The sequence below is a fragment of the Ovis aries genome, chromosome X (genome assembly GCF_016772045.2).
Source record: "Ovis aries strain OAR_USU_Benz2616 breed Rambouillet chromosome X, ARS-UI_Ramb_v3.0, whole genome shotgun sequence".
Classification (NCBI taxonomy): domain Eukaryota; kingdom Metazoa; phylum Chordata; class Mammalia; order Artiodactyla; family Bovidae; genus Ovis; species Ovis aries.
This window is the reverse complement of record NC_056080.1, coordinates 56,717,618-56,729,944: the sequence shown is the minus strand read 5'-3', so window position 1 is coordinate 56,729,944 and position 12,327 is coordinate 56,717,618. Positions and strand designations below refer to the sequence as shown.

Sequence of the window (12,327 nt, the reverse complement as noted above, 5' to 3'; positions counted from 1 at the left end):
GAGGATTAGATACACAGATCAATAGAACAGGCAGTCCAGAGATGGATCCCACAAATATGGCCAACTGATTTTTGACAAAACCATAAAATCAATTCAATGGAGAAAAGATGGTCCTTTCAACAAACAGGGGTTAGAACAAATAGAAATCCATTTGCAAAATTATGAACCATGACCTAATCCTTACACCTTACATAAAAATTAACACAAAATGGATCTTGAGTCTAAATCTTGAGTAAACCTAAAATTATAAACATTATAGGAGAAAATCTTCATGACCTAATGTGATATTGTGACTCATAATAAGAAATTAACTTTTGGTCTTAGCTCCCAAATTCTGGCAGAAAGAGCTCCTGAAACCCTTGGAGTATCTCAAGCAAGGAAAGCAATAAAAGTGTCTTTTGACATATTAATGAGATGACTTTAGAACCCCACCTAAGGAGAGGGAGCTGGTGGCCAGCCACGTGATTAAAGGACTGGAAGTTTTACTCCCACCCCCCAACCTCGGGGATGGGGAGAGGGACTGGAATTTAAATCAAAAGTTAATTGCTAAATAAATAACAACAACAAAGCCAATGGCCAATGAGTTAACCAATCATGCCTATGTAAAGAGTTCAGTTCAGTTGCTCAGTTGTGTCCAACTCTTTGTGACTCCATGGACTGCAGCACGCCAGGCTTCCCTGTCTGCATAAAAATCCAAAAGGACTGGATTCAGAGAGCTTCTGAATTGTAAACACATGGAGATGCTAGGAGAGTGGCACACCTGGACCTGGAGGTGTGGAAGCTCTTCCCCATATACATTGCCTTTACATATCTCTTCCATCTGCATGTTCATCTGTATACTTTAATATATCTTTTAATAAACTGGGAAACATGTTTCCCTGAGTTCTGTGAGCCATTGCAGCATATGAATCTAACTCGAAGAGGGGGTCACTGGAAGCTCTGATCAATAGCTGGTTGCACAGAAGCACAGGTGATAAGCACTGGGCTTTTGACCAGCATCTTAAGTTGGGAGGTGGGGCAGTCTTGTGGAACTAAGCCCTTAACCTATAGGATCTGACACTATCTCCAGGTGGACAGTGTCAGTATTAAGTTGTAGAACACCCAGCTGGTGTCACAGAGATTTGCTTGTTGTGGGGGGAAACCGCCACACATTTGGTGACCAGAAGTATCAGAAGTGTTATTTGTGAGAGTAAAGGAAAACTTATGGGAGTGACACAGTAGGAAAGAACTGGGCTTTTCTCTACACACGAGATACAAGACTAGTTTTTCCATCTTAATTGAGGCAAAGAGTTCTTAGACCTGACACTGTTAGGGGAAGCACACTGACTGAAACCGCCCACCTTGGCCAGGCACCATAGTAACCATCTGCATGAGCTGTTTTACAACAGGAGGTCCTGCTAAGGAACACGGAACTAATAAGCCACCACCAACCGGACGAGTTCGGGAAAGGTCAAAAGGAGACACCACATGTCCGACCACCTCCCAGAATCCTTCTCTCTGGCACACATCTTGGCTGAACAAGGCATGCATCACCAGAAAGGACTCTGAGTCAGAATGATTGGCTAAAGACAACCCGGAAACCATAAAATCCCATCACCATAAAACCCGAGACTGCAAGCCATGTGGCAGAGCTATTCTCCTGGGTTCCCTTACCCTACCGCTCTCCACCCGGGTGCCCTTTCCCAGTAAAATCTCTTGCTGTGTCAGCACATGTATCTCCTTGGACAATTCATTTCCGAGTTTTAGACAAGAGCCCAGTTTCGGGCCCTGGAAGGGGTCCCCCTTCCTGCAACAACACCAAAAGCACAACCCATAAAGGAAATAGTTTATAAAATGGACATTTTCAAAATTAAAAATTCTTGCTCTGTGAACAACATGATTAAAAGACAAGCCACACACTTGGAGAAAATATTTACAAATCTGACAAAGGACCTGTACACAGAATATAAAAAGAACTCTCAAAACTCAATCGTGAGAAAAACAATCCAATTTAAAAATGGGCAGAAGACTTGATCAGACACTTCACCAAAGAGGATATGCAAAAAGTAAATAAGCCTATATAAAGATATTCAATATCACTGGCCATTAGAGAAATGCAGATTATTCTGTGATTGACGACAACTCCACCACCCAAAGGAAGATTCAGCAAATAAATGACTTGAAAGGCAATTGCAGGAAACTTTTACTTCCCTTAGGACTTGATGTGTTCTCTTGGAAGAGTAAATGGAGCCAGATTTCCTCTGGCTGCCAGAGGCTCAAAGAGAAATTTGCAACTCAACTAATATTGTAATGTGTAACTGTCTGTTACACCCTAAGTCATGTGTCTACATTTTAATTTGGCCTTTGCTGTCTCTCATTTTCCCTGATATTAACACTTATTTATAAATAATCTATTTTATGTTTGAGATTCCAACATTGCTGAACACATCCATAGTAAAATAAAAGGAAGAGACAACATCCTTACCTGGGGTTCGGCCATTCCCTCCTCTTCTTGGGAAAAAATAAGAGATGTGTGAAGACTGAGCTAGAAGAGTGGAGAAGTGTAGAGCATATGAGAGACCCCATCAGGCTTCCAGTGCCCAGAAATATCTGCCTAGAAATCCCCTCACACCAGCTGGGCACATGGCTGCTCTGTAGAAGTTTGGGAAACCATGTTGTTTTAACAACCACTTGTGTATTCTTGAGTCTTTTTTTCATGCAAAAACAAAAGTTTTCTTCTGTATATATACCTGTGTACTGACTCAGAAATTGTATTTCTAGGTATTTTCCTTAATGAAATAAATAATGGATCACAATTTCTCCTTAAGTAGCTTCATCTCAGCATTGACTTTTAACAATGCCAAACTTATGATCCATAATAAGGGATTAAATTCTATGTAGCTATTAAAATAATCTTGTATGGAACTGTACACTTATGTTTATTTTTCTGTACGTTTCTAAATTACAAGTATTTTAAATGTTACACGATAAATTTTTAAGCTGAATCATAGTAACTTCTAAATGAAAAAAAGCTGTTATGAAACTGCAGGAACCCATGCGTTAAATGTTTAAAAATGCATACACCTTATACACACTAAAAAATGTCTAAGAATTACAATATAAATATAGGGGCATAAAATTAGTTCCTTTTTATTCTCCTCTCATTGCTAATCAAGCTACAATGCAAATGTTACCTACTTTTAAATCCCAAAAAGAAATTGAACTTTAAAATTATTATTCCCATGCGTTTTAAGCCAGATCCCCCCCAGAATCCACACCACCAGTCCCTGCCCAACCTTCCCAAGCCCCAAACTCTGGGCGAGGCCCTTTATTGGGTGTGTACTCTCTGGTGCCTCTTCTTCCTTCTCCTCACCTCACTGGGGCCGTCTAGCTCAGGAGTCAGAAGGAAGCCCTCGGGTGCAAATTCACTTCAACTGGAGCATTCAAAACAGGCCCCTACCTAGGGGGCTCGGAAAAGGGAATATGGGCAGGAGAGATGGGGGCGCCTAGGCAGAAGCTTGAGGATGCGTATAAACCCTTAGCGCAGGTCACTGTGCTAGAAAATGTGTAAAAGTCAACATTTAGTAAGCCCCGTTCAACCCTGACTAGCCCCATAACTTTGTCTACAACTGAGCCCACAAACCCTCATTCGCTGACCTCTTGGTCCACCATCACTCACCCCACAACCTCCCACGTCAATGACCCCCCCAAACCCGCTTCATTCGTTCTCCAGAACTCCCCATCACTCAGCCCATCATCCCTACCACTCGCTCCCTCAACCTCTTTCTCGACAACAGATTTTCTGCTCGGTGCAAAGGAGACAGTTACGAGAACTAGCGCCGGAGAAGCACTTCCGCTTTGGGACCAACTCAGGCTCCGCAGCCCAAAGGGCTGCAGCAGCCGGGTGTGCGCACGCTCAGTGGGGCCTTTGAGCCCACGTCCGCCAATAGTCAACATGGTGCCCCCTCCCGCCGGCCAGACGCGAACGCAATGGGGCCGCAGCGCAGGCGCAGAAGAAAATGGCCGCTCCGGTGACGTCACTGCTCTGACTGGGGGATGGCCGCGCCTACCGCTTCTCCCTTCTAGGGATGCAGTTGTAGAACAGGTGTTTATGATCTACAGAGGCCGTCATTCCTAAGACTCCAAAGACTGGTTTCCTTATTGCGGGAGGGGAAATGCCCAATAAAGAAAACGCTAGCAGGCGGGAATTTGATGTCTTGAACCTGGAGGGCAGCATCAGGTTTGCAGGTGTAATTGAATAGGAAGTCGGCATGCGTGGCAGAATTGTTCAGCGTGCACAAAGGCTGAGAGTAGGAAAAAGTCACTGGCTCCATCCAGTGGCCAAGGCTGGGAGTTTACAGTCTAGCGTTTGAAGGACGGTGTGCAGCCAAACAAGCTGCTGAAGAATAAATAAACGGCGACCTAATACATAAACACACACCGGGATGAAGGGGATCTGTTAAGTAGTGGCTAGGAGGCTGTTTTCTCAGGATGGGCAGGAACGATCTCCTTTTGTCAGAGGTTACAGTTACACTATCAAAGGAGCTAGCCACACAAATATCTGAATCAAAGAGCTTTGTGGTGGAAGGTGAGGTTGTTGCAAAGGCCCTGCCTAAAGTAGGACTGGTTTGGCATATCGGAGGAACAGAAACAATGTCAGTGTGTTGGGAATGTAGGAATTGTGGGCAAGGGAGAAGTGAATGGGTGGCAGATGCCCTCCGGCCTCCCCTGCCAGGGACAGAGCTCCTATTTCCTTCTGGACATAATGGGATGCCATTAACAGGAGGGGGGTCAGATTTTTTAAAGTCCAGTCTGAAGCAATCTAGCATTATATATTAACTTTTAAAATACATGTATATTTGACTCTTTTTTTCTATTGCCTGTATTGCACCACTAGAATATGAGCTGCGCAGTAGCTCCTCCTGTATGCCTGGTAGTGTTCTAGACATTGGGAATATAGCAGGGAAGAAAACAGAACCGACCAACCAGATAAAATGATAGAAACAGCTATGTAATCTAGGGCAAGACTTAACTCCTCTGGGCTTAATTTCCTCATCTATAAAATGAGGATAATGACAGCACTTACCTATAAGACTGTGGTGACAAATGAACTGTTAGTTGTAAATAGTTTAGAACAATCCCTGGCACATAGCAAGTGCTAATATATAACTGATGATGACATACTGATGATTAAGATAAAATTAGACATGTGTCTGTATAAAACTTTTACTAAGAAGAAGGAAAAAATAAAAAAGATGACCTGCAGGCTGCTTTGTGGATAACAGATTTCAGAGGGCAAGGATGAAAACAGGAAGAATAGTGATGAGGCTTCTGCCAATGGGCCCAGTAAGTGATAATGGAGGCTCAGACCTAGCTCATTATCTCCTGTGTGCCAGACACTGTGTGAAGCACATATGACCTGGCTCAGATACTCCCCCATTTTCTGTGAACAATCCTGTGGTCCTCCCTCTTGTCGGTTGAGGAAACTGAGTCCCAGAGATACTAAGTAACTTGCCCAAGGTCACACAGGTTCCCAAGATCAGATCTTTAACTTCTATCCAATAATACTTTGTTTATTTGGTATACCACAGAACTTCTGGAAAGTATCTGAGGGTCCTTATTCCAAAACAATTAAAAACAAGGCAACAAGATTTTTTTGGCTAGGAATATATATGGAGCTTCCTAACAGACAAAGCAAAGAGAGAAAGCAGAGAAGTAACTCAGGTCTCTTGCACTCTTAAGGATTTGCACCTCCTAGATACAAAACTTGTCAACTCTGAATGCATCAGAAGGTGGAAAATAGGAGGATCTGGACCTTTAGGGCCCATGTTATTCTGGCCTCTTCCAGCCTGTATACATAATGTCTCTACCACCTTGTACTTATACATACATACACACACCCCTACATAGAGAGGAAAATCCTACAGAGTTGGTGGGTCTTGGAATATAGTGACTGCCAGATCCAAAAATGTCCTGAACTAGTGATACAGACCTACAGAAACTGTCCCAGGATTCAGAGTGCATATCCACAAACTATGTGAGACCAATTTTTCTGCTATGGAGCTAGGATGCCCACTCTCTGTCCTAGGCATCCTCTACCATCAGTCCTTATGGGTACAAATTCATTCAGTAGCCTAAGCACCGGATAGCTAGGTGAAAGGGTGTGGAAATGTGACAGCTAGCTGGTCCCACCACAGAATCTGCACCATGTGACACTCTCACTCAAAGCCCCCGCCCTGCCTCACTGGTGAGTCATTACAATTGCTCTTAAGATACATTTTTCTCAAAACCATTGCTATTGTGAGTGGTCATTTTGGACCATGAGGTAGCAGGTGAGTTTGGCAGAGGTACAGCACAGGAGCAGCCAGCTCTTTGGTGATCTTGGAGCTGCCGCTCTAGCCCTCAACAGCCTGCCTCCAAGAGAATGATCACTTTCCATCCTGTTCCATCCATTTAGAGTGGTGTTTGTATGTGCAGCCAAACTGAATCCTGAACAATATATCAGACTTTTCTGTCTTGACAGATGTGTCACTAAACAGAGACACATGGGACCTGTGGGGGCAGGAGGGGTGAATAATGATGAAGGACAAATTGGGAATGAAAGGGTGAGGAGAGACAAAGGATGATGGCAGGGAGATGAATGAGCAGTAGAGTGGAGTAAATGTGGGTAGTGTGGGGCATGAGGGAATGACTATGCATTCAATTTTGAATCAATTTGAATCAATTTATGGATGACACTGAGTAAATGATGGAAAAATGAGGTACCATCTAAGGGACAAAAAGTGAAATTGGAAGGGGACTGTGAGTGAATGGGGCAATGAAAGGTGGTGAATGTGAATGGGGTTGATAAAGCAAGAGTGTGCAAGTTGATATGAGTACCAAGGATTGAAGTGTACATGAATGACAGTCTATGGGGCACAGTATGAGTAAAAAGAGGCTAATTCAGGGGAAAAGTAGCAGAGAATGAAAGTCATGTGAGGCACAGAAGGAAGAATGGGGTGCACAAGGGAGAGAATAAAATGAAATGGAAATGAATATGTGGTAGAATGTAAATAAGTGAATTGGGTCGAGTTTGTTTGAATGAGGATACCATGAGGAAGGAAACTGGCCAGAGGTGAATGAGAGGCAGACTGGGATTCAGTTGAGTTCAGTCGCTCAGTCGTGTTCAACTCTTTGCAACCCCATGGAGCGTAGCACGCCAGGCCTCCTTGTCCATCACCAACTCCCGGAGTTTACCCAAACTCATGTCCATTGAATCGGTGATGCCATCCAACCATCTCATCCTCTGTCGTCCCCTTCTCCTGCCCTCAATCTTTCCCATCATCAGGGTCTTTTCAAATGAGTCAGCTTTTTGCATCAGGTGGGCAAAGTACTGAAGTTTCAGCTTCAACATCAGTCCTTCCAATGAACACGCAGGACTGATCCCCTTTAGGATGGACTGGTTGGATCTCCTTGCAGTCCAAGGGACACTCAAGAGTCTTCTCCAACACCACAGTTCAAAAGCACCAATTCTTCGGCACTCAGCTTCCTTTATAGTCCAACTCTCACATCCATACATGACTACTGGTAAAACCATAGCCTTGACTAGATGGACCTTTGTTGGCAAAGTAATGTCTCTGCTTTTGAATATGCTATCCAGGTTGGTCATAACTTTTCTTCCAAGGAGTAAGCGTCTTTTAATTTCATGCCTGCAGTCACTATCTGCAGTGATTTTGGAGCCCCCCAAAATAAAGTCAGCCACTGTTTCCCCATCTATTTGCCATGAAGTGACGGGACCAGATGCCATGATCTTTGTTTTCTGAATGTTGAGCTTTAAGCCAACTTTTTCACTCTCCTCCTTCACTTTCATCAAGAGGCTCTTTGGTTCTTCTTCACTTTCTGCCATAAGGGTGGTGTCATCTGCATATCTGAGGTTATTGATATTTCTCCCGGCAATCTTGATTCCAGCTTGTGCTTCTCCCAGCCCAGCGTTTCTCATGATGTACTCTGCATATAAATTCAATAAACAGGGTGACAATATACAGTCTTGATGTACTCCTTTTCCTATTTGGAACCAGTCTGTTCTTCCATGTCCAGTTCTAACTGTTGCTTCCTAACCTGCATACAGATTTCTCAAGTGGCAGGTCAGGTGATCTGGTATTCCCATCTCTTTCAGAATTTTCCACAGTTTATTGTGATCCACACAGTCAAAGGCTTTGGCATAGTCAGTAAAGCAGAAATAGATGTTTTTCTGGAACTCTCTTGCTTTTTCGATGATCCAGCAAATGTTGGCAATTTGATCTCTGGTTCCTCTGCCTTTTCTAAAACCAGCTTGAACATCTGGAAGTTCAAGATTCATGTATTGTTGAAGTCTGGCTTGGAGAATTTTGAGCATTACTTTACTAGCATGTGAGATGAGTGCAATTGTGTGGTAGTTTGAGCATTCTTTGACATTGCCTTTCTTTGGGATTGGACTGAAAACTGACCTTTTCCAGTCCTGTGGCCACTGCTGAGTTTTCCAAATTTGCTGGCATATTAGATTAGATTGGACTGACTGGGATAATGCAGGGTAGCATTCCAGTAATGGGTAGGGATCCCAGTGAGAATCAGCCCAGGTGAATGAGCTGAAGCATGTATGTGAATGGAGGTGAAGATGGTCAGAGTGATAGAGGATGGAATTAAAGAGCAGAAGAAGGTGAAGAACTGGCTATTATACAGCAAAAGGAGAGAGGGTGCAGGTCACTTGGCCCAAGGTGAGTAAAGTGGGGGAAATGAGGCCCAATATGAGTAAAAAGTGGTATATCTGAGACAGAGTATGACTCAATGAGGGTACTATGGGATGAAGTGGGAGCAACTCAACATGAATCAGGAGCAGAACAAGAGTGATGAGTGGAAACAGGAGTTACATTGGGAGGGACTTTAAATGAATGAGATAATGAGAGGCAGTATGCAAGTAAATGGAGGCAGTGAGGATAGAGGCAGCGAAAAATGAGAAAGAACAGAAGGGATCAAGCGTAGAGTGAGTATGTGTGGATACCTTGGGCTAGTGTTTGAGAGTAATACAGTTCCAGGAAATTCAAGTAATATGGGGGCAGCCCTTGGGAAAATAGAAGTGAAGAAGGGGCAGAGAGTGAATGAGGTGGGAATGAGAGCCAGAGTCAATGAATAAAGCTGAAGGATGGGCCACATGAGAGTGGGTGGGAGTCATCTGATGCAGCATCAGGCAGTGAAGGTTAAAGTAGGAAATGAGAGTCTGAGTGGGAGTGAAAGGAGGTGGAGAAGGAAAGCGTGTGAGAGAGCTTGGGTTATAGCAAGTAGAGGGTTACGGAATTACAGTAACACAAGGCCCAGCGTGAATGAATATAAGTGGATACAAGACAGTGTAAGGGGACAAGGGAATAAAAGGTAGAATGAGAATGGGGGTGAAAAGGCAGTAGAGTGAACATGCACATGTAATATATAATGTGGGGCAGAGTCTGATTAAACGGGTGTAATGTAGGGCAGATTCCAGTAAATGAGGGTGGAACAGAGCACATTAAATGAAGAGAGGTGAAGGAGGTGCTGAGAATGAGTAAAGGGAGGTAATGTGGAGCAGAGGGTGAGGGCACAGTAGTCATATTTTATAGGGCATGAGGAATCTGAGGTAGTAGTAGGCATGGTGCAGTAACTAGAGCCGGCTACTCAGCAGAGCGGGGGAAATGGAGGTGACCAAGTGGTGGAGCATGATTAATGGGAGTAGAGTGGGACAGTGTTAAGGAACATCGGGGAATATGTGCTGAGTCTGAGGTCTAGCACTTGGGTCCTGTCAGTCCCTTGGGTGTTCCAAGCCCCTCTCTCCCTGCATCCCTTTCTGACATCTCTGGGTTTCTCCCTGTCCCTGTCTCCTTCCACCTCTGTGCATATATCAGTATCTTTCTTTTTTCTTTGTGTGTGTCTTTAAGAGAGCTGGCACAGGGGAAGATGGTGAGATGCCCAAACCTCTCTCTGGCCTCTGTGTTCTAGAATCTATCACCTAGCTCTTTGCTCATAAAGCCCAGAGTTCCAGTAACCCCTAGTTCTGCATACTGCAGGGTGAGTCTGGAGCAGGGGAGTAAGTTAGGAAGACTTGTGGCTGTCATAATGCAGGTCTCAGGCACTATTGTGGTGATCCTCATGGCTGCCAATGTGGAGGCCAAGATCTACGAACGCTGTGACCTGGCAAAGAAGCTGGAAGCGGCAGGCCTCAATGGCTTCAACGGCTATACCATTGGAGACTGTGAGACCCCAGTTGCCCCAAATCCTACCCATGCAGTGAGCTGCCCACCACACTCAGACCCAGACCCCACCCCCTTGCTATCTGTTGTCTCCCCAGGCTAGGGAATGATCATCTTGGTCACCCTCTGACTGTTATGAGTAGTTTAACTCTAGTTTCATCATCATTGCCTTCCCAACCATTTACCCTCATCTCTACTAACACCACCATCATTACCATCAATGTCACCACTGCTTAAATCACCATGAATGCCATCACCACTGCCATTACTGACACCTTTCCAGAATCACCAACATCACCACCACCACCAAACCAAGATCATCACCCCCACAACTGAGAGGAAAACCATGCCTGCCCCATTCCCTCCTCCTACCCTCTTCCTTCTTCCCAGGACTCATGCCTCTCTGCTACCTTTTCCCTCCCTGCTCCAGGGCTGTGCATGGCACACTATGAGAGTGGCTTTGACACTTCCTTCATGAACCACAATCCCGATGGCAGCAGTGAATATGGCATTTTTCAGCTGAATTCCGCCTGGTGGTGTTACAATGGTGTGACACCCAGTGAGAACCTCTGCCACATGGATTGTCATGGTGAGGCCTGGCACCACTCCCCAACATGCAGAGGGCAAGACTGTCTAAGCCATAATCTTGAGTAACAAGCAGAAGAACTATAGGGAAAGGAGCAGAGTTGCCTGGAGTGTTGCAGATGCCAACCAGCCTGTAACCTTACCCAGACTGCCTTGAGGTGCTGTCTAGGTCAGGAGGACTCAGAGCTCCCAACCCTCACCTAGAATGGAGGCTGCCATTTTCTAGGACTAGGAATCAGGAGGGGGAAACTGTTCTGACTTGGGATTGGGGTTGTCCAGGCCTGGAGGGAAGAAGCTGCTATCTGTCTGTAGTAACAGAAACAAGGTACCTCTGTGCAGAAAGGAGAGAATTTTCCAGACAAGAGTGTTGTATTGTTAAGGACAAAACTGAAGTTCAGGGTTGGCCAAAATGGAGACTGAGGTTATCTGGGACCAGCCCAAATGGAGGTTGAAGCTGTCCAAGTCCTGCCACAGTGACAGAAGAGGTTATCCAGGACTTGTCCACTTGAAGGTTGAGGTCATCCAGGACTAGTCAACATGGTTGTTGAGATCATTAACTAGTCAGAATTACAGTTAAAGTCGTCCTCGTCCAGCCACCATAGCAGTTGAGATCATTTAGGACCAGGCACCATGGTAGCTGCAGCTGAACAAGACTACTCAACATGGAGACTGAGGTCACTCGTAGCCAGTAAGAATGGGTGTTGAGGTTATCCAGGACCTGACAACATAGTGTTTGAAGTCCCCAGGACTGGCCAACCTTGCAGTTGAGTGGTTTCCTAACAAGCCAACATCCACTGCAGTTGAGATCATTCATAACCACACAAAATGACAGACAGTTGAAGTCATACAGAATTGGCCAACATGGAGTCTGAGGTTGTCCAGGACCAGTCAATATGGTGGGTGAGGTCATATACAACCAGCCAACATGACAGTCAAAATCACCTAGGATCAGTCAATGGGTTAAGGTTCTATAGAACCAGTCAACATGGTAGTTGATGTAATTCATAACAGGCTGATAAGTAAATTAAGGTCATCTAGAATCAGGCAATATAGTGGTTGAAGATATTCAGGTACCAAGAAACCTAGAACCCCTGGTCCCTTCATATACTGTCACCCTGTTCCTAGTACTCCAGATCACTCTGTCACCTCTTCCCTTTAGAACTGCTCAACCGCCATATTCTGGATGACATCATGTGTGCCAAGAAGGTAGTGTCCTCAGAGAATGGCATGAGTGCTTGGTACGTTCATGGGGATGGCTTGGACCCTGGGTAGCTGGGATAGTGCCACTGTCACCCCATCAGCCTGTCCACTTCATCCTCCCTCTCTCCCTTCATTTCCCAGGGATTCTTGGAACCAACACTGTTATGGCCATGATTTATCTGAATGGCTCAGGGGATGTCATATGAACGCAAAACCTAACAAAAAAGTTATTTCATGAGTCAGCTTCCCAGGAATGGAGATTTTATTTTCCTTTTCTGTTCTTTCTTCTGTGGATATAATAAAGGATGATATCTATAAACAATGCAAACAA

The 12,327-nt window shown here is 44.7% G+C and overlaps 3 protein-coding genes across 23 annotated transcripts in view; 2 read left to right on the top strand and 1 right to left on the bottom strand.

Annotated features, from left to right (window-relative positions):
• The window catches only part of ZNF182 (zinc finger protein 182), a 22,729-nt gene extending 18,890 nt beyond the window's left edge, over positions 1 to 3,839 (bottom strand). For 6 of the 20 annotated variants that reach the window (XM_060408029.1, XM_042242522.2, XM_042242514.2 and 3 more), the window contains exons 1-3: positions 3,744 to 3,839; positions 3,353 to 3,535; positions 2,465 to 2,524 (exon numbers count right to left, since the gene is read on the bottom strand). Coding sequence is in view for 11 of the 20 variants with exons in the window: in XM_042242514.2 (XP_042098448.1) it covers positions 2,465 to 2,479 (15 nt within the window). In the remaining 9 variants the exon portion in view is untranslated. Of the gene's footprint in view, positions 1 to 2,464 lie in introns of all 20 variants that reach the window. The other 14 variants (XM_060408034.1, XM_060408033.1, XM_060408035.1 and 11 more) reach the window with 5 other exon arrangements.
• Positions 1 to 12,327, top strand: part of ZNF81 (zinc finger protein 81) — a 746,478-nt gene extending 734,151 nt beyond the window's left edge. For both annotated transcript variants that reach the window (XM_060408023.1, XM_060408024.1), the window contains exon 7: positions 1 to 12,327. This exon is cut by the window's left edge and continues 23,278 nt beyond it. The gene's annotated coding sequence lies outside the window, so the exon portion shown is untranslated.
• The window catches only part of LOC101115856 (sperm acrosome-associated protein 5), a 32,985-nt gene extending 20,658 nt beyond the window's left edge, over positions 1 to 12,327 (top strand). The window contains exons 1-4 of the mRNA XM_004022132.6: positions 1 to 10,213; positions 10,642 to 10,800; positions 11,956 to 12,034; positions 12,138 to 12,327. The exon at positions 1 to 10,213 is cut by the window's left edge and continues 20,658 nt beyond it. Coding sequence (XP_004022181.1) covers positions 10,078 to 10,213; positions 10,642 to 10,800; positions 11,956 to 12,034; positions 12,138 to 12,234 — 471 coding nt within the window. The 5' untranslated portion in view covers positions 1 to 10,077 and the 3' untranslated portion in view covers positions 12,235 to 12,327. The remainder of the gene's footprint in view (positions 10,214 to 10,641; positions 10,801 to 11,955; positions 12,035 to 12,137) is intronic.